The 16,845-nt window shown below is 48.4% G+C and overlaps 7 protein-coding genes across 7 annotated transcripts; 5 read left to right on the top strand and 2 right to left on the bottom strand.

Moving 5' to 3' along the window:
• Window positions 1-3: 3 nt before the first annotated feature.
• Window positions 4-941, bottom strand: POJ06DRAFT_255288 (uncharacterized protein). The gene is made up of 2 exons (XM_056187876.1): window positions 563-941; window positions 4-500 (listed from the first exon to the last, which is right to left on the bottom strand). Exons 1-2 carry the CDS (start codon window positions 926-928, stop codon window positions 390-392), a joined length of 477 nt encoding a protein of 158 aa, XP_056043506.1. The 5' UTR covers window positions 929-941; the 3' UTR covers window positions 4-389.
• A 1,068-nt stretch (window positions 942-2,009) lies between these two features.
• Window positions 2,010-3,482, bottom strand: POJ06DRAFT_123022 (uncharacterized protein). Its single transcript, XM_056184267.1, has one exon. The coding sequence runs from the start codon at window positions 3,163-3,165 to the stop codon at window positions 2,038-2,040; it is 1,128 nt and encodes a 375-aa protein (XP_056043505.1). The 5' UTR covers window positions 3,166-3,482; the 3' UTR covers window positions 2,010-2,037.
• Window positions 3,483-4,943: 1,461 nt separating this feature from the next.
• On the top strand, window positions 4,944-6,613 carry POJ06DRAFT_123013 (nucleotide-sugar transporter-domain-containing protein). The gene is made up of 4 exons (XM_056184266.1): window positions 4,944-5,167; window positions 5,242-5,271; window positions 5,325-5,525; window positions 5,583-6,613. Exons 1-4 carry the CDS (start codon window positions 5,102-5,104, stop codon window positions 6,459-6,461), a joined length of 1,176 nt encoding a protein of 391 aa, XP_056043504.1. The 5' UTR covers window positions 4,944-5,101; the 3' UTR covers window positions 6,462-6,613.
• Window positions 6,614-8,372: 1,759 nt separating this feature from the next.
• On the top strand, window positions 8,373-9,018 carry POJ06DRAFT_255283 (uncharacterized protein). Its single transcript, XM_056187875.1, has one exon. The coding sequence runs from the start codon at window positions 8,415-8,417 to the stop codon at window positions 8,961-8,963; it is 549 nt and encodes a 182-aa protein (XP_056043503.1). The 5' UTR covers window positions 8,373-8,414; the 3' UTR covers window positions 8,964-9,018.
• A 919-nt stretch (window positions 9,019-9,937) lies between these two features.
• On the top strand, window positions 9,938-10,270 carry POJ06DRAFT_238792 (uncharacterized protein; the record flags this gene model as incomplete). The annotated part of the gene is made up of 1 exon (XM_056186008.1): window positions 9,938-10,270. The coding sequence occupies one exon, from the start codon at window positions 9,938-9,940 to the stop codon at window positions 10,268-10,270; it is 333 nt and encodes a 110-aa protein (XP_056043502.1).
• A 1,647-nt stretch (window positions 10,271-11,917) lies between these two features.
• POJ06DRAFT_295976 (HNH endonuclease-domain-containing protein) lies at window positions 11,918-13,426 on the top strand. Its single transcript, XM_056190525.1, has 4 exons — window positions 11,918-12,230; window positions 12,254-12,290; window positions 12,355-12,786; window positions 12,822-13,426. The coding sequence occupies exons 1-4, from the start codon at window positions 12,045-12,047 to the stop codon at window positions 12,974-12,976; spliced, it is 810 nt and encodes a 269-aa protein (XP_056043501.1). The 5' UTR covers window positions 11,918-12,044; the 3' UTR covers window positions 12,977-13,426.
• A 1,670-nt stretch (window positions 13,427-15,096) lies between these two features.
• POJ06DRAFT_122966 (guanine nucleotide binding protein, alpha subunit) lies at window positions 15,097-16,808 on the top strand. The gene is made up of 2 exons (XM_056184265.1): window positions 15,097-16,422; window positions 16,484-16,808. The coding sequence occupies exons 1-2, from the start codon at window positions 15,549-15,551 to the stop codon at window positions 16,672-16,674; spliced, it is 1,065 nt and encodes a 354-aa protein (XP_056043500.1). The 5' UTR covers window positions 15,097-15,548; the 3' UTR covers window positions 16,675-16,808.
• The last annotated feature ends 37 nt before the right edge of the window (window positions 16,809-16,845 follow it).

Below are 16,845 nucleotides of genomic sequence, written 5' to 3'. Positions count from 1 at the left end.
GATTGACGCACACACAGCAACACATTTACTACTACTAAATAAGGTTCGTCTCCCGCGGCGTCAATCATATCGGCTCCGAACGCTGACAGACCCTGTTCAAATAAGCCGCACGTGCCGACTGCCGAAATAGCGGTGGAGCATAACTCTATTATGGAATTGTTCAACTGGGCTGAACTTCCAACACAATGCAGCTCGCATTGCCAAATTCCTCTACGCCGCTGTCATTCGTTTGGACTCCGCCCTACCCCATTGGTTTGGCTTTTGGCGTCATAGTCCGAGACAACATTACAACTTAGCTGAAAACAATGAAGTCGGCAAACCGTTGCACTGCAGTCATTTCGACAGAAGACAGGAGGCTTTGCAGATAGCGATCCAAGTCTAAGCGAACATCACTCTCCGGGATTCCGCAGCAGCCCATGCAGCTCCGACAAAAATTCGCGTACTTCAAGGCCAAATGTTGTAGGGAGACGGACCTTGCGTCGTCCATTTTCAATCAGCACCTACATTCGCATGGGTGTGAGCAGGATAGGCTTCATAATGCCACCAAGAAGACGTTACTCACCGTTCTGAAAGGGCGCTTGATGTCGGCGCGCCAGATTTCAACGAATGCGTCCTCCAGCTTCCCGAACCACCTGTGATTGCGGTGTTCCATTGGACCATACGCACCTTGTTCCAAGTTCCTTCGCCGCGCTTTAGCCACACTTTGTCCCATTCTTGCCAATTCCAAGTCGACGTCGTCGATATCCTCATACGCAATCTCAGGATTTTTAAACCGAGGTGATTCCCTAAAGCACACCAATATTACGACTTTTGCATTGTAGCCTTTGATCCACATATCCTTGTAACGACGAAGGCCAGGGTGGTCCTTACTAAATCCGACTTCAATCGCCACAAGCAGGAGAGGTCCTTTATCGTCATCCTCGTACATGAATGAACCATCGGGATCTTTCGAGCTCTTGGAATACTTGCCATAAGTGCTCCTCATGGTGGTAGACCCAAGGGTCGACAATTCGGCTTGTTTCGTCAGGCTTGTGAATCGAGAGATATTTCCACACGAGTTGAAGATCTCAGTTCTGAGCTAGCCGCGGCACCTTCATGGAGAGCTCTTTGACTAGTCACAACAGTCGCTCTCTGCTCTAGACTATTGTACGACAATTTCAGAGGATCAGAAGTATAACTTCGGTGTGCGCGTGTAATCCGGATCAGTAGCCATCTGCGCAACCCGCCGGTTATCGATCGACCCCCCATCTGCCGGGAACTTTTTGTTGACGCGGTCACCTAATTTCGTCGCGACATTCTTGTCAATGGTTAATGGCGTATGCAGCGTTTGCGATCGCGGGATTTGACTTGGCACCTCTCGTGTTTGAATTTCCCATGTCCGTTAGGTGAACGTGCGACAACAGAAATCGGCGCACTCAAGACTCGGATCGTACGCCAGGACGCCAAAAGGCAAACGGACAGAAATGTATGACCCGTCGACGCAACCGGACCATTTGCCGAAATCAGTCGCTTAGGCCATCGGAAGTCCGGTCCAGCGATCTATAAACCCCATCCACATGTCAAATTCAAGGATCCTGCAACCTACTGCCATATTTGTACTACACGTCCACGTTCTTATGGTAAACCCTAACGACTCTGGAGTGATAATGCGACCGGAAGACCACTATTGTCGCGGTGCAGGACCACGCCAGAAAGGTCGCACCAGACTAAACTTGGGACACAAGAGCAGATGTGTGCAATGATACATTAAAGCAGTTAATATGGCAAATCAAGCAAAACAACCAAATACCGATATATGTGGAATCCAAAACTTATCCGGAATAAAATGCGACAGAAGATGGCAACGAGATAACAACCAACCAACAAGCAAGATCAGGCGATGCCCCACGCAACACACGCACATTCCGCGACACCACGGTCCGTCGCATTACACATATACACCATTCCATCAGTCACATGGATTCTCTGTCATTGATTTCTAAAAGTACTTTGATATTTTTCTCATTCATTCGAGCTATCGGACAGGACAGACGCTTGCTACCACGTCTCGGCGGCAGGCGATTTCGCTCCAGTAGCTCGTCTATACTCCTCCCAGTTATCCAGCTTCAGATTGTCCACCATCCATTGCCGTGCAGACCCTTTAATATTATAACTGCGGCCCTGGGTGTTACCTTTGCCCTCACGCGTCTGCCCGATGTCCACCCTATCCGAGTCTTTTGTGCCGCCGACCCGAAACTGACTGAATGCAGGAGGAGAGAGCGTATATCCTTTCAGCTTTCCATCCCTGAAGATCCGAGACATGTCGTTGTCCACAGCAGCATGCAAACCCAAGTACGACATGGTCAACAGTAATCTCTTTGCGCCTTGTCGCGTGATGGCATAGGCGGTAGTACACAATGTCCAGTATGCGGGTGCAAGTACCCGCTTCTTACCGATGTCGGCATCGGTCAGTCCGAAATTGTACAGCGCCTCAAGAGTACTTTTGCTTGTCTGTTGGGCGCTCGGAACATCGGGATCGTCCCATATTTGGGAAACGCCTTTGAAGTCAGGGTTGCCGCCGTCCTTGCACGACCCAACGTACAAGACGTCCCAATCGAGTCCATATGGCGCGATCTTCCGCTCGTGGTCGGACGGGTGAGTCAGCCGGACCTTGGAATCCTGCATCTGGAGCGACAGGGTTTCGAACGTCTGCTTGACATTTGGATTCCAGTCGACGTCGTCTTCAAAGATCAGCAGGGTTTCCATGTCGGACTCGAGCAAATACCGCCAGGCATCGGCGTGGGCGCGCCAGCAGCCCAACTCGGACGGTCGCATTTTTTCCGGCACTTCGTCGGGGATGGCCTTGGGCGATATGTCTGTTCCGCGGACGCCGGGGACGAGCTTGAGCTCGAGACCGAAGGAGTCGGCGAGGAGGCTCATGGCGTCTTGCCTGTCAGTGCGCTCGGGCATGGAGATGTAAACGATCTCGCCAAAACCGAGAGATGAATTGTGCGCTCGTTTTGCCAGGGCTGCTTTGTGGGCAGCGGACGAGAGATCGGCGTTGTCATCGTCGGTACTGCGCGAGGAGTGAACGACGAGAAAGATGATGAGGGTGAGCAGCAGGCCTGGGACGAGAGTCGCCCTCAGTGGGCCTATCCTGGAGACAATCGTTCGCAGAGTCGACATGACCAGCGCGGTCGGCTATCGACGAGTAATGCTGAGCAATAGGATATAAATCAAGATGCCAGTCGAAAATATTAGCAAATGGGGAGAAAGGAAGCCGCCTGGAAATTTTAGGTGCGCTAAGCAGTGTAAAGTGTGCCCACGGTGGCTTCAATGCCGCCATTGATTCCATTGTGGTTGTCGTTGACATGGGCTGGGTGTGGAATCTCCGACTCGCGGTGCAGTTGCGTCACCGCAGATACCGGGATTAACCCTTATCCACGGCTGCACGGCTGCACGGCTTGGCAACACACAAAAATCGATTTTGAAATAGATTTTGCTGCATCCAACGCCGCAGAGCCCATGCATCGGGCTGCTAGGTTTAATGACGGAGCAGGAATAATCCGGGCGAGTCCGCCACAGTAGTGTCTTCACGGCTCTGATATTTCCGGCAATGTTTCCGATTGTAGGTATGCCTGGTGCCGGCATTGTTTCATAACGTGGCCGCAACCTGAAAATGCACCTAGCGCGGGTGCGGGACTTTTTTCCAGTAATTTCGCTCTCAGGTCGGATGTGTCGCTGCCATGCGGCGCAAACTCAAGTAATAACTCAGGTACCCCGTACCCTAGGAATACAAAGTCAAATTGACTAAGTTTAATATTGTCGACAGAGAGCGGCAAAAAAAAATCGTCTTCGTGTATTCGATTTCGTTATTCGCATTCAACATTATAAGAACGCTAGTCGAATGGGTCAAACTTTAAATTAGTCGCTCATATCGCGTGGAGAAGTGGGTACCTAACGGTCTCAGGTCTTGCCGCATACGCCTGCATTAATATTTACGAATATTACTTCAACCTGCACTGAAATGTCTGGTTGTTGCGCTACTAATGAGCGTACTGATGTGGTCGCATCACTCGTCCGTCTTCCTGACCCCTGTCTTTCTATTTTCTGACCATTATTCTATTATTGTTCTCGAATGAAAAGGTGCCCATGAAGATAAGGGGCAAGCGGTAGTGGAGTGCAGCCCGGCAGGTTGCCTGGCCAAGGAGATAACACGTGTTGAGTGGGGGCCGGGGCCATCCTGCTGCAGCCACCGTCGATAAAATTTCGGTCAGTCAGCAAAATCGAATGGTGGCACGTGGAAGGAAATAGTGCGCGATACAATAATCGTTATGCAAATCCTGAACCCATAATTAGCTTTCGTACTAGTCTTGGTTAGGCCTACCATCGAAAATCAAGGTTCCGAAGTTAACCGATATCCACTCGGTAGCGTCGGGTTGGATCGGCAACTCACCCATGGTCATAAATATAGCAGCTGAGAATGAATTATAGAAACGGTTGCAGATCGCAAATCACAGACCTGTTGTTGATGACATGCTTCGTAACATGGACGTTTTCTTATCGATTACAAATTACAGGTATGGCTGCAACGATATTTGTGAGAGTTTGAATGGCAGAAAAAATTGCAAGTTATAGAGCGCACAGATGTTGGATTACTATCAAAACCAGAAAAAATGGAAACGCATAGATATTTATAGCCAGCTTGCTGCTGTGAGGCCACAGTACACTGAGATACGGTCGGTACAGTACAAATACTGGCCAGACGGTTAGTTTGACTCCAGTGGCGCAATGCTCAGTACACATGCACGAACGTCGCAGCAAAAGGCAAAAAAGCACGCACGCAGCACGGCGAGCGCGCGGTGTCGACACTTCTCATCGAAAGTCGCGCTACTCACATTTCACACAGCACTGGCCCCGTTAGCGGCGCTCGTCATAATTCGACGTCTACATGCCTCCCGGTTCCCTCTTCTGCAACCGTCTGATAACTGTTGACGGCCTGCTGCGTGCGGCAGTATTGTTTTGCTCTTGCTTACGACTCTCATCGCCATATCTCCATCCTGATCCCGGCAATTGATTCAGTAATACTCAATCGTTCACCCGTTCGATAGTATCTGCGAACATGTCGTCCCAGCAAGATGTCCCGCGGTTGTTCCACGTTCCGCTCAAATATATATCATTGGTTACCGTACGTGTCGCCCCAATAGCACACAAGGACGCAATTCGCGATTGCCATAATGGCCGCTGACGTCTTGACTGTAGCTCACATTTCAAAATTCAGCACTGATCCTGGTATGTCTCTATGTTCTAAGCAACAGTGCAAAGCGCTTACGGATTATGTCTAGATTATGCATTACTCTCGAGTAATGCCTGGATATGACAGCAGTTCAAGATATCTTGCTTCAACTGCCGTCCTGCTGAACGAAATAATAAAATTATGCGTATGCTCGGTTGTCGCTACGTACGACCGGGGAGCGCGAAACGCTTGGAAGGACGTCTTCAGCAATGACTGCTGGAAGCTGGCCATTCCCGCGTGCTTGTACACGGTTCGGTTACACGATCTATATTAGAAGTTTCTGAGTCGGGCTAATCTAAATACGAAGGTCCAAAACAGCTTGCAATATGTCGCCGTCTCCAACCTCGACGCGGCGACCTTCCAAGTCACGTACCAATTGAAAATTATAACCACCGCCATTTTCTCAGTCACAATACTGCGGCGTAGTCTGACGCCTCTGAAATGGACCTCCCTGGTCCTACTCACTCTCGGCATTGCCCTCGTGCAGCTTCCTCACGACGTCATCGGCTATGTCGCATCGTCATTCAACTTGTCGCTTCGGTTCTCCGGAGGATCTGACGACGAGTCTGAGTCGCCCAAGGAAGAGCATCATACGCTCGAAGGTGAAGACCAGATGAACAGCACTCTCGGCCTGGTCGCTGTCCTTATCGCATGCATTCTCTCTGGTCTTGCCGGCGTGTACTTTGAGAAAGTTTTGAAAGGTTCGAATGCGTCCTTGTGGACCCGCAACGTGCAGCTCAGTTTCTTCTCGCTCTTTCCCGCATTCTTTATCGGCATTTTGTGGAAAGACGGTACCGAGATCGCCGAGAAAGGTTTCTTTTTCGGCTACAACGCCGTGGTATGGACTGCCATCGCTTTCCAGGCTTGTGGCGGTATTGTCGTCGCCTTGTGCGTCAATTTTGCAGACAACATTGCAAAGAACTTCGCGACCAGCATCTCCATCCTCATCAGTTTCGTCGCGAGCGTGTACTTCTTTGATTTCGTCGTCACGGCTAACTTTGTCATGGGCGCAATCCTCGTCTTGATCGCCACGTACCTGTACTCCAAGCCGGACAGACCGCTATCTTCCGGCGAATTGCGAAATAAGGAGGAATACCGAGTGGTGCCTTTTGAGAGCACTAGTTCAGAGAGTTTCTCTCGGTCGCCGCGACCACCGATGGACTCGTCTAACGAGAAGCAGCAGTGACTGTAAGCAGACGCCTGGCGATCTTTCGATATTCGATTGTGCTTTGTTTTATAGAAGGGCCCATGTAAATTTTTTTGGCAAACTTGTTCTCTTTGTTTTAAATGCTGTTGGTTTGGTTTTTGGCAGTGACGGTCGAATGGGTGTTTCTTGCTGGGTACAAAGCCCTTGAGGCATCGTGATAAATGACCAACTCAAAACGTAGCCGACATTGAAAATTATGAGACGACGCAGCCAAGTCTGTGATACGCAGAGAAAGCCGGTGTAAAGGATCGAGCGCTTCGGAGCCAGAGGCAATTGGGTGAACTTATTTTAAGCTAGTAAAAATCTCAATATTTCTACAGTAGAGATAATACTGCGACAGAAGAAGATGGATGATAGGAGTCTTATCACAGGATTGAATTAGGCTACGCAACAGAGGCCTGATTGACGGCTTTAGCAGATCCGGATATAGAATACAGCTAGACGACATATTCAATATGTACTAAACGAAACCGGCAAATAATAGAAATATTCATGCGTAGAAGACCACCTCGATCGAGTAGGTCTAGACTGGACAGCTCAAGCTTTAAGGTTAAACTGCGACAGCCGGGCCTAAACCTAACTGCGCATCACTAGGCAGAGCGCCCCGTTGTACTGGAAGAATCGCAGCTGCAGACAGGCGACTGATAGCGCAAATGAAACTATGAAAGCCCAACGATAATACCGGTTCATTGGGACGTAGTCCTTGACCATAGGTAGCCAGCACAAAACCGATACAAGCATGATAGCACTACTAGCACTACCTTGGTAAATGTGCCCATCACAACGTCAAGTCATTGAAGTCAATATAAATCTCGTTTCCTTTTGATTAACTAAAACGTAGCAGGAAGCAAAAATATGGTGCGTCCATCCTGTCCGGCGCCATACAGCTCAGATTCGGCTTCAAGTATTGCAACTGCCCCTTAAACCGTGTTCAGCATGGGGTTCAACTTTCAATTGCAGTGTTGCCATCGTGCTGCCTGCGGCGCGCTCAGACCGATTGCCGGACCGTCTTGTCCTTAATCTATAGAGCTAGTTCCCGATGCATGCAATTTCGGTCTCGCTCGAAGCTGGTGCTTTACCAATGGAGCATTAATTACGATGCGAATTACTCCTCGCCTATTTGTGGCCTTCCTGGCTGGCACAGTCATCGGCGCATTTACTATTGTCTTGCTCAAGACTTATTCGATCTTCTTGCCCACGCTTGCAACGGGCAATCCGTCAGGTATCAGTAAGGAAGAGATCTCGACATCGACAGCCGAGGGCGATCAACCCATTCAAAGCAAGAAGTCATACAAGTGCGAGAACCCATACTTACAGCCCGGGTATGTGTGGTACAAAAATTACGAGGAAGAAACGCAGACGACATGGATTCCATTCTATCCCAGTTTACTTGATCAGTCTTATTCCTCTGTCATAGTACAATCGACCGGCGACCCAGCTGATCCTTATACAAAAGACGGAGACCCATACTTTCCTACCGAACGACCGCCACTTAGGGTGCTAGCTGAGTCGCCACATCAGTGGATGCAGGACATCGTTCGGCATTACACATTATACAATACGTCGCTAGGAAAAAAGCCTAACAAGCCTACTCCATTGACGGCTGATGAAGATCATGAACAGGCGGAGCTCGAAGATGGACTGTTCTGGCTACGCGATCGCCGTGTTCTGATCGTCAGTGACTCGGTCGACCGTTACCAAAGCGAGTATATCTGCAACCGACTTGATCTCGCAATGACTCATAGTCCGCACGGTCGTCAGACTGCGTCGTGGTGCCACATACCGATGTGGAACTTGACGTTCATGAATTGGCATATTGCTTCGGTTTCGCCTACGAAACCGCGATGGTGGTGGATTGAAACCATGAAAATTGTCGCTGTGGAAGACCGGTGGAAAGAATACTACTTGCCAACCCTGAATGATACGATTGGCATGAACGGCAAATCACCAGACCTAATTCTGTTCCATAGCGGTTTGTGGGATCATACTTTTTTCATTCGAGCGCCCGAGGCCGTTGGTGGCAGGGTTAGCTTCGGTCGCAGTCTCAACTGGCGAGAATTACGCTTCTACATGCAACGCATTCGAATGGTAATTAACATGCTGCGCGAGCAGTTTGGCGACGATGTCCCGATGATATGCCGCAGCGTGACGCTCAAAAAGAGTTTGTACAGCAATGTGTCGATTATGAATCTTGATCGGGCAGCCAGGTTCGTGTGCAATGAGCTTGGCGTTGAGATGATGGAGTTTGGTGATATTATTCGAGGCTACTTTCAGTTTTACAAGGACATGGTGCATATTGATCGGGGCCCGTTGAGTGTGATGTGGGCCAACATGATGTTTTGGTATCTTTTCCGGACACAGGGTGGTGTTGAGGTGCGCGGTAGACTGACGGAGATGCCCGCGAACAGTACGGAAGTTGTCAATGTCACAGCGCAGTGGCATCGGTGTCACGGCGAGTTCATGACCGCGAAGCGCTATTAGTGTTAGTGACCTTTTGTGTTCAAACTGCTATCCGGCGGTTACATGTATATAGTCTACACATTAGAATATGATAAAATTGTAGAGACTATTTGGTCCACATTTCCATTTGCCGGTTAGTTCAGAGACTGTAGAATCACTGAAGAGAATTTTACACTATAGGTTGATCCCGTTGTGTTCCGCCGATCGACGCAGGTACCATGTCAGCCAACGCTACAAATTTCCTGATCTCTGGGGATTGCTAAGAGCAATTCTGTCTCTGTCCAGGTACGACCGGTCCACTGGCGTGAGTATATCAGTGGACCACACCGCGGACATCAGCCGCTTGTAGCATAACACTACAGTGATCAAAAGGGTCAGGGTTCTTGACTGGTAGTCGCGGAAGGGTAAGTATTATTCCAGACCTGACTGCGGTCCGGGAGCGCGAGATTGCTTCTCCTCGTTTTGCGACAAGAGCGAGGTATAAAGGAACTGTGCCGCTGATGCAAAAAGTCGTCTGTCAGGCTTCCTGCTCGGCCTCGGCAAATACTTATATTATAGACTCCGGTCGCCAGTTTATCGCATGGATGAGACTGGCCATAACGACCGTTCGTTGGATGGAACCCTTATACACGATTTTTCATTATTAGTCACTACCGCCCGCAGCTCGAAGCCGCTCGCAACGAAACGCGCCGCTATTTGGGAACAAATAATCCAGGATCGCAGCGAGACAGCTGTCAGACCACCAGTCAGCGAACGTGGTTAACTTTTTATGTACTTATGGCACAGCTGGGCATTGTTGTGCGTCAATGTAAATTATACAAGTTCGGCAAGCTGCAACACACGGTGTCAGCGTCATTACGGTTTGACCTTATCGTTACTATTCCCTTCTTTCTCTTTTTGAAATTGTACACAAAAGGGTACCTGTCATTCAAGGTGCATTAGCAGGAAAAGAAAGGTCAGCCGCAATTATTGTGCTCCCATATTGGTCTCGCAACATGGCTATACCGACGGACAATGTCAATGTGCCTTTTATTGACATTGACAACATTAAAATACCAGCATGCACAGGCGAGACACCTCCAATCGTGCATGAGACAGAGCATATGTTTGCGTGGATATATGGGCATGAAATTCCAGATGATTACACGGGTAGTAACAGGAAATTTATGAGTGTAGAGCTCACTGAAGAGATGAATGAGTTATTGAATAATGGTGCAACAGAAGAACAGATGCAGGAGAGGTACAGCGAGTATTTCTCCATGAAGGACGATGCTTATTATAAGTGGCTCAATGGCGACAATGATGGGGCCGGTGGTAATCATTCGTGATGATATACCGTGGGCAGGTCATTTTGAGGTTGGTCAGTGTTTAATGATTGGAATACAAGCTTTACTTCAGGCTGATATTCCACTTACCCTAGTCCCAAAGAGGAATGGTTGGTAGCTGCCCCATGAATCTTCTTAAAAACTACTGTACATTGGGTTAGGGTAACAACCTGGTCGAGTGAATAGCGAGTGCTCTTGTAATAGGTGCAGGTCCGTGATATGTATTGCACATTTGCCTGGTTACTGAATTTGACCAGAGCATATATAAATGCATTAGCGATAGATTATGCAATTCACATGAGTAAATTGCCGAGAGTATATTAGTTACTCGTGTAAGCCATCGTATTCTGTCGCGTGAGCCACTCTGTCATAGCTCGTTGATGCGCTCAGGGTTTCAACTGAACCAGCGCAGGAGAAGGACATGTGGAAACTAAAGGACAAGTTTCCGGGTGCAGCTGTTGATGGACAGTATGGGTCCACGAATAAATTTTCTTGCTTGCTAATGCGCATACGAATAAAATAGCTTTTATTTGCGCAAACCTAGAATGAAGATCTCTTTCTGCGTTGAAGAGTCTTTCGACAGCCACTTCAGAGGCAAGGAGTGACTAAACAATATCTTGCTGCAGCTGCCATCCGGGGGAGCTCATCCTGATTCAGTCGCCACCATTCGAAGAGCCAGCGTCTTTCCATCGTTACCCCGTCATTGGGAATGACTGGATTGAAAAATATTGGTAGAAGAAGACGCGTCGTTCCATAAATTAACGCATTATTATTCGTTGAACTAAAGTTTGACGAGGCCCTAGCATCTTTGCAAAATTACGAATAATATTCGTTATTCGTATTCGACGCTCCCAATCTTATTCGTTACGAGTAAACGGAAATCCTCCGTTTCGTCGTGAGAACGGCTACGAATCCTTTGACCTATTTTTAGTTTGAAGCCATAGAGAAATAAACTGCCGGTCCTATGAGTCACATCTATCGTAAGTGTTCACACCAAGTCCGCAGGGAATTGCGAGGACTTAAGACGGAGAAGAAGGACTTAAACGGAGAAGAAGACTATTAGATAGATTAAGTATATTAAGGGAAGAAGCTCAGAAATAAAGAGGTTGGTAGACCTGTGGAAGTAATAAAAAACGGTGGTTGGGTGGTCATATAACCGCTCAACTTCGCAAATGGATTCCGGAAAAGCCATCGTCGGCAAAACGTCAAACCCTCCTGTCTGCCTTCTCCACTCATATCGTCCATCAAAGAGGATCCTGTAGATAAAATCGTGAAAGTGTAGCCATTCCCGCTCGACGTCGAGGAAGTCCAGTCACTAAGCAATAATAGCGCATACACCTCACCTCACCTCACCTCCTTTCCTACTGACAAAATCAAAACAGCTGCCGTTAATAATTCCAGGTTTTACCTGCGGGTATGGTCTGTTGCCTCATCACTCACTAGAAATAAGTTGCCCGCCAGCCGATTGCGTGCGCCTCATGCTCAACCAAAGCATCGGACAGGTCGATCTCCACCACGGGTCTGTTAGTGCTCAGACATACTCAGTCAGTATCCAAATTACACAGTCGCATTCTGATACCCTAACCATTTTCCTACTACCCTACCCCTTAGTTTCCCAAATAGATCAGAGGGCCCGCAGCGTTGTAGTTTTGACAATTAATTATTATTATACGCATCGATCTTCTGTATACCTCGTTCACTACGGGGTATATAGATTAATGTCAATGTCGTACTCTGAAATTATAAAAAGCTTGGCCGTTCAAGAAATTGGTAATTCATGGCCCGCACCAGAGCTAGAGGTCGAGATGTCCATTTTTACCTCTTTTCAGAGCCAGATAAGGCTATCGGAGGAATGAAGTTGAATCCATCAATAACGGAACAAATCTTTCTCTCTATGCTCGACGTTCTCATTGTTGCATCTGGTCCGTATAGAGTCACATTGCGCACCACCGGAGTCGACCTGGTGCGAACAGAAAATGCTTCAAGCCAGGCCATTACGACATAAGACCTTATTCTTGCAGAGGTAATGTATTTTCTTATAAGTCTTTGTATGCAGCAGCTACTGAGGTTTATCACAGACACAATAGCCGTCACAGACGAGCCGTGCATTACCCGAATCCTTTCAAGAACTATCACGGGCAGAGATGATTTTTTCCGAGCTCGGGTCCGTGAGAGAGACGGGAAGTGCGTGATAACCGGCATTGTCAACACTGAGGCTGATGATAATATTTGGAGGGGTTTTGAAGCGACCCACGTCTTCCCTCGTTCCAGCGAAGAGTATTGGGTGCAGAACGGATTTTCTCGGTGGATTACGAATAGAATGGGAGAATGTGACACGGGCATTAACTCAAGCCAGAATGGGCTGCTTATGCAGTCCACCATCCATCAGAAATTTGATGGTTTTGATTTCTCAATCAACCCAGATGATGGCTATAAGATAATCTGTTTCGATAGAGATCCTTTCAAGATAGACGGCAAGATACTTGACCCTATTTGTCGAGAATCCAATGGTGAAGGAGGTGCAATCTCCTACGATGGCACTTTCGTCAAGCAGTGTTGGCAAATATGAGGGGAGCTGGAGAACTGAGCTTTGAAATGGACTTCCCACCTGGATCTGATATGATGGGGGAAATCCTCAGTGGACCACAAGCAGCTAAAAGGATGGAAGCAGAGCTTTTCTCACGGTTGAATGGAGTATCCTTCGCGTAGGGACGCAAAAGCCAAACTTTATATCCGCAAATGAGTCATTAGCAGCCATGGCAGATCGTATATTAAGAACTATTATACTTACGGCTGTGCCATCGCGTTGCCACCACATCTTCGAGGAAATAGAGCATTGATTCCGCGAGTATTTCTGACCAGATGTCAGGGTTGCGTGCAGGCGAGACGCATAGACCACAGACTGTGTACAAAATAAAGAACAGTAAGTTATAGTAGTTGACAATCCCTATTTCCGTCGAGCAGATGGGATGGAACGGCCTGTTATTACTCTATGTCCATCTCCTCCTGGACACCCAGACGTTCATGTACCTTAAATTGCAAACAAAATCAATAAAGTACCTCGTTCTATCTACATGTGTCATGTTGCCATCGAAGCTGCGCTTCTGTAACGTGCGTTTGCACTAAAAGGTTTCAGGGAGGGATCACTATAGTGTAGCTTGGGGGGGGGGGGGGGGGGGGGGGAGAGATTGTCTATTCGACTGAAGTCTGTGTCAGGAGTCGTCTCCTGAGGGTCTCGTACTGAGCCGCACAGTGACGGTCTCCGGCTAAGCCGCACTACCGAGACCGGACCGAAGGTCGGCTCGAGGGAGCGGAACGGGATGACGTCAAACGACTCTTGGTCTCTCGGGTATGGGCGGAAGGAACGTGTTTGCCTTGGTCTTCTCGTATTTGGATTTAGGGATCGGCACGGATACACGGATAACGGATATATCCGCGGATATCCGTCAAAATTACGGATACGGATAGACCTTAGGCAGGTACGGATACGGATACGGATAACTAAAGCAATCTTGATTAGTCATATCCGTGGATAATATCCACGGATATCCGCGGATAAAGCACGTAAATAAAGTTATTAAGCAAATTATTATCGAGAGTGTTATTGAAATTGTTCGGCTGTGCCAGGAATGGATAGCCATATGAGCGACCAAGTCTACGCAGTGGTTTTCTGAGGAACATAGTAATGTCTTCCAGTATTCGCAAGCGCAGAGCCGCACCATCGACTACCGGATCCGGCGATGTGATTTGTCGGTGGATGATTAATATTCACATCGCCTTACCTATCGCTGCGGTCCCAAGGTAGATCTTGCATTTGTATTCGTTTACGTTCTGTTCTTTGCGCTGTTTTTGCCATTATCGACTGACAATATCCGGAGATGTAGTCACGGTCGTGGGTCTCTTATCTTATCCCAAAAGTGGATCTTGCATATGAACTTCCCTTGTCTTCTGTGTCTTTCTCCTTTGAATTCGCCATGGGTTGGATCCCAATTCTGCAATTGGTTGAAGTGGTCGGAATGGTCGGAAAGTAAGGCAGAATAAGTAATAATTCCTCCAACGTTCAGGACTTTTACGCGATGTTAAAGTACTTCCTTCTACAGTATAGTGTATGAGAAGTTTGTAATATATAAGACGGCGAGAATGGTCATTCCTACGTTGATATCCGTGGATATCCGTGGATATCCATGGATATGACGGATACGGATACGGATAGGCGCATTTTTTCTAGATATGGATACGGATACGGATATAGATAACAAAAATTCTTATCCGTGCCGATCGCTAGTCGAGCCGGAATTAGAAGAAATGTCTTCCACGTGTCATGCAGCCTCCGTGTTGCCTGGTTTGCCTCAACGAATATTCTCGAGCACAGAGTTCTCCAAACAATTCTTTACTGGTCCCCAACATACCCACCGTCTCCTCATATGTATCCATCATGGCTTAAATTTCGAGTTCTGCGGATGATTATTATTTAACCATGCACTTTGTCTTTATAATGAGGAGGGCCATCATCTATAAGATAGGGGATCGAAATATGGGAGCGTCGCCCGCCTTTAACTGTCCGTCATACTGATCTCTTGTCGCGCGGTGTGATCCTATACAGATGGCGAGCTGAACATATCTCGCGTGGAAACTAGGGAGGCATGATATATTGTCAGTCTGTCGGGTGGTTGACTTGCAGCACGTAAACGATCATACGGAAGATGTTAGCCGAGAGTCTGTCGTTTTTAAAGCTTTGCCGATGCGGCGCAGGGGCTAGTGCGGGCACGTGCTCTCACAAGCGAAGCGTGGGCACTTTCCCCGCGTGGCAGAGACGGATCCTGCCGACAAGCACACTGGCTCTCCAGAGGTCGGTTCCAGGATAATCAGTCGCTAATGCGACAATGGCCAGCCGGTTACTGATCTGTATATGAATTAGAATGAGGCCGCGGAGACGCAGGTGCAAAAAAAGGAGACTGGCGAAGCAAATCGCTGCGGCCGCAAATAAAAGTGTTGGGCGCGTGCATGTCTTCCTTCAACCTCGTGTTAAATAATGTGTGGCCCGCACATGCACGCTGACGCGCTTGTTGTTGCCCCCCCTTCTGGCGTACTTACGCCTGCTACAGTCTCCCTGCTCCTAGCCGCGAACTGTTCGCATGAACGTTTTCGTGAGATCTTTCATTTCATTTCACTTCATTCCATATCTATCTTGTCCGTTCTCAATTCTCCTATTCGACTTCCCAATCGTGCTCGTCACGACACATTTGATTCTATCAAGCGATATCCTCGATCCTGATCCACCATGGGCTGCGGCATGAGCACAGAAGACGTTGCCAGCAAAGCCCGCAATGACGAGATCGAGAACCAGATCAAGCGGGACCGCATCCTGCAGCGCAATGAGATCAAAATGCTCCTGCTCGGCGCCGGCGAGTCGGGCAAGTCGACCATCATCAAGCAGATGAAGCTCATCCACGAAGGCGGCTACTCCCGAGACGAGCGGCTGTCGTTCCGGGAAATCATTTTTTCAAACACGGTTCAGAGCATGAAGGTCATTGTCGAGGCCATGGATAGCCTTGGGATCGAGTTGGCCAATCCTGCCAATGCGAAGAGTGCTCGGCTGGTGTACGACCTGCCGAACCAGATCGAGGGCGACAGTCTCCCAGCGGAGATCGGTCCCGCGATCGGGTCGCTATGGAAGGATGCGGGCGTCCAGGACACGTACAAGCGCGGACGGGAGTACCAGCTCAACGACTCAGCCAAGTACTACTTTGACGCGATCCAGCGGATAGCAGACCCGTACTACGTCCCAAACGACCAAGACGTGCTGCGGTCCCGCGTCAAGACGACCGGCATCACCGAGACGACGTTCATTATCGGCGACCTCACGTACCGCATGTTTGACGTCGGCGGCCAGCGGTCGGAACGTAAGAAGTGGATCCACTGCTTCGAGAACGTCACGACCATCCTGTTCTTGGTCGCGATTTCAGAGTACGATCAGATGCTGTTTGAGGACGAGAGCGTCAATCGCATGCACGAGGCGCTCACGCTGTTTGAGTCGATCTGCAATTCACGGTGGTTCATCAAAACCTCGATTATTTTGTTCCTCAACAAAATAGATATTTTTAGGGAAAAGATCAAGACATCTCCCCTGCGAATATACTTTCCTGACTACGACAGTATGCCTTTGCTTGTGTATTTAGAAACTTTTAGTTTAATGGCGTACTAATAACGACACAGAGGAGGACTATGACTATAACCAAGGTTGCGAATTCATCCTCAACAGATTCGTCAGCCTAAACAAATCGGACACGAAGCAGGTCTACACGCACTTTACCTGCGCCACGGACACGACGCAAATCAAATTCGTGATGGCGGCCGTAAATGACATCATCATACAGGAAAATCTCAGAGAAAGCGGTTTGATATAACCGGGTCACTGCTTAATTGTTCTGTTGGCATGGTCAGGATCGGAGCGCTGATACGGGGTTGGTTTTAAGTTGGATAATTTGGCTTTGGATGTTTGGACATTGGTTGGCTGCTGTGCAGACATTGTCGGATTTGATCTGTTTATGTTACGCTCTGTTCAGATAACATTGTGT

The sequence above is a fragment of the Lipomyces tetrasporus genome (assembly GCF_029532465.1).
Source record: "Lipomyces tetrasporus strain NRRL Y-64009 chromosome Unknown POJ06scaffold_6, whole genome shotgun sequence".
In the NCBI taxonomy this organism is placed as follows: Eukaryota; Fungi; Ascomycota; class Lipomycetes; order Lipomycetales; family Lipomycetaceae; genus Lipomyces; species Lipomyces tetrasporus.
Note: the sequence above shows the minus strand (reverse complement) of the source record. Positions and strands in the feature narration are given on the sequence as shown.

Excerpts from the sequence above, each read along its gene's own strand:
- POJ06DRAFT_123013 (XM_056184266.1), top strand. The coding sequence starts at position 5,102 with ATGTCGTCCCAGCAAGATGTCCCGCGGTTGTTCCACGTTCCGCTCAAA. Across the intron at positions 5,272-5,324 it reads AAAATTCAGCACTGATCCTG|ATTATGCATTACTCTCGAGT; the intron begins GTATGTCTCTAT and ends GATTATGTCTAG. Across the intron at positions 5,526-5,582 it reads TTCCCGCGTGCTTGTACACG|GTCCAAAACAGCTTGCAATA; the intron begins GTTCGGTTACAC and ends CTAAATACGAAG.
- POJ06DRAFT_255288 (XM_056187876.1), bottom strand. The coding sequence starts at position 928 with ATGTACGAGGATGACGATAAAGGACCTCTCCTGCTTGTGGCGATTGAA. Across the intron at positions 501-562 it reads TCAAGCGCCCTTTCAGAACG|GTGCTGATTGAAAATGGACG; the intron begins GTGAGTAACGTC and ends ATGCGAATGTAG.
- POJ06DRAFT_295976 (XM_056190525.1), top strand. The coding sequence starts at position 12,045 with ATGGCCCGCACCAGAGCTAGAGGTCGAGATGTCCATTTTTACCTCTTT. Across the intron at positions 12,291-12,354 it reads AAGACCTTATTCTTGCAGAG|CCGTCACAGACGAGCCGTGC; the intron begins GTAATGTATTTT and ends CAGACACAATAG. Across the intron at positions 12,787-12,821 it reads AGAATCCAATGGTGAAGGAG|TGTTGGCAAATATGAGGGGA; the intron begins GTGCAATCTCCT and ends TTCGTCAAGCAG.
- POJ06DRAFT_255283 (XM_056187875.1), top strand. The coding sequence starts at position 8,415 with ATGAACGGCAAATCACCAGACCTAATTCTGTTCCATAGCGGTTTGTGG.
- POJ06DRAFT_123022 (XM_056184267.1), bottom strand. The coding sequence starts at position 3,165 with ATGTCGACTCTGCGAACGATTGTCTCCAGGATAGGCCCACTGAGGGCG.
- POJ06DRAFT_122966 (XM_056184265.1), top strand. The coding sequence starts at position 15,549 with ATGGGCTGCGGCATGAGCACAGAAGACGTTGCCAGCAAAGCCCGCAAT. Across the intron at positions 16,423-16,483 it reads ATACTTTCCTGACTACGACA|AGGAGGACTATGACTATAAC; the intron begins GTATGCCTTTGC and ends ATAACGACACAG.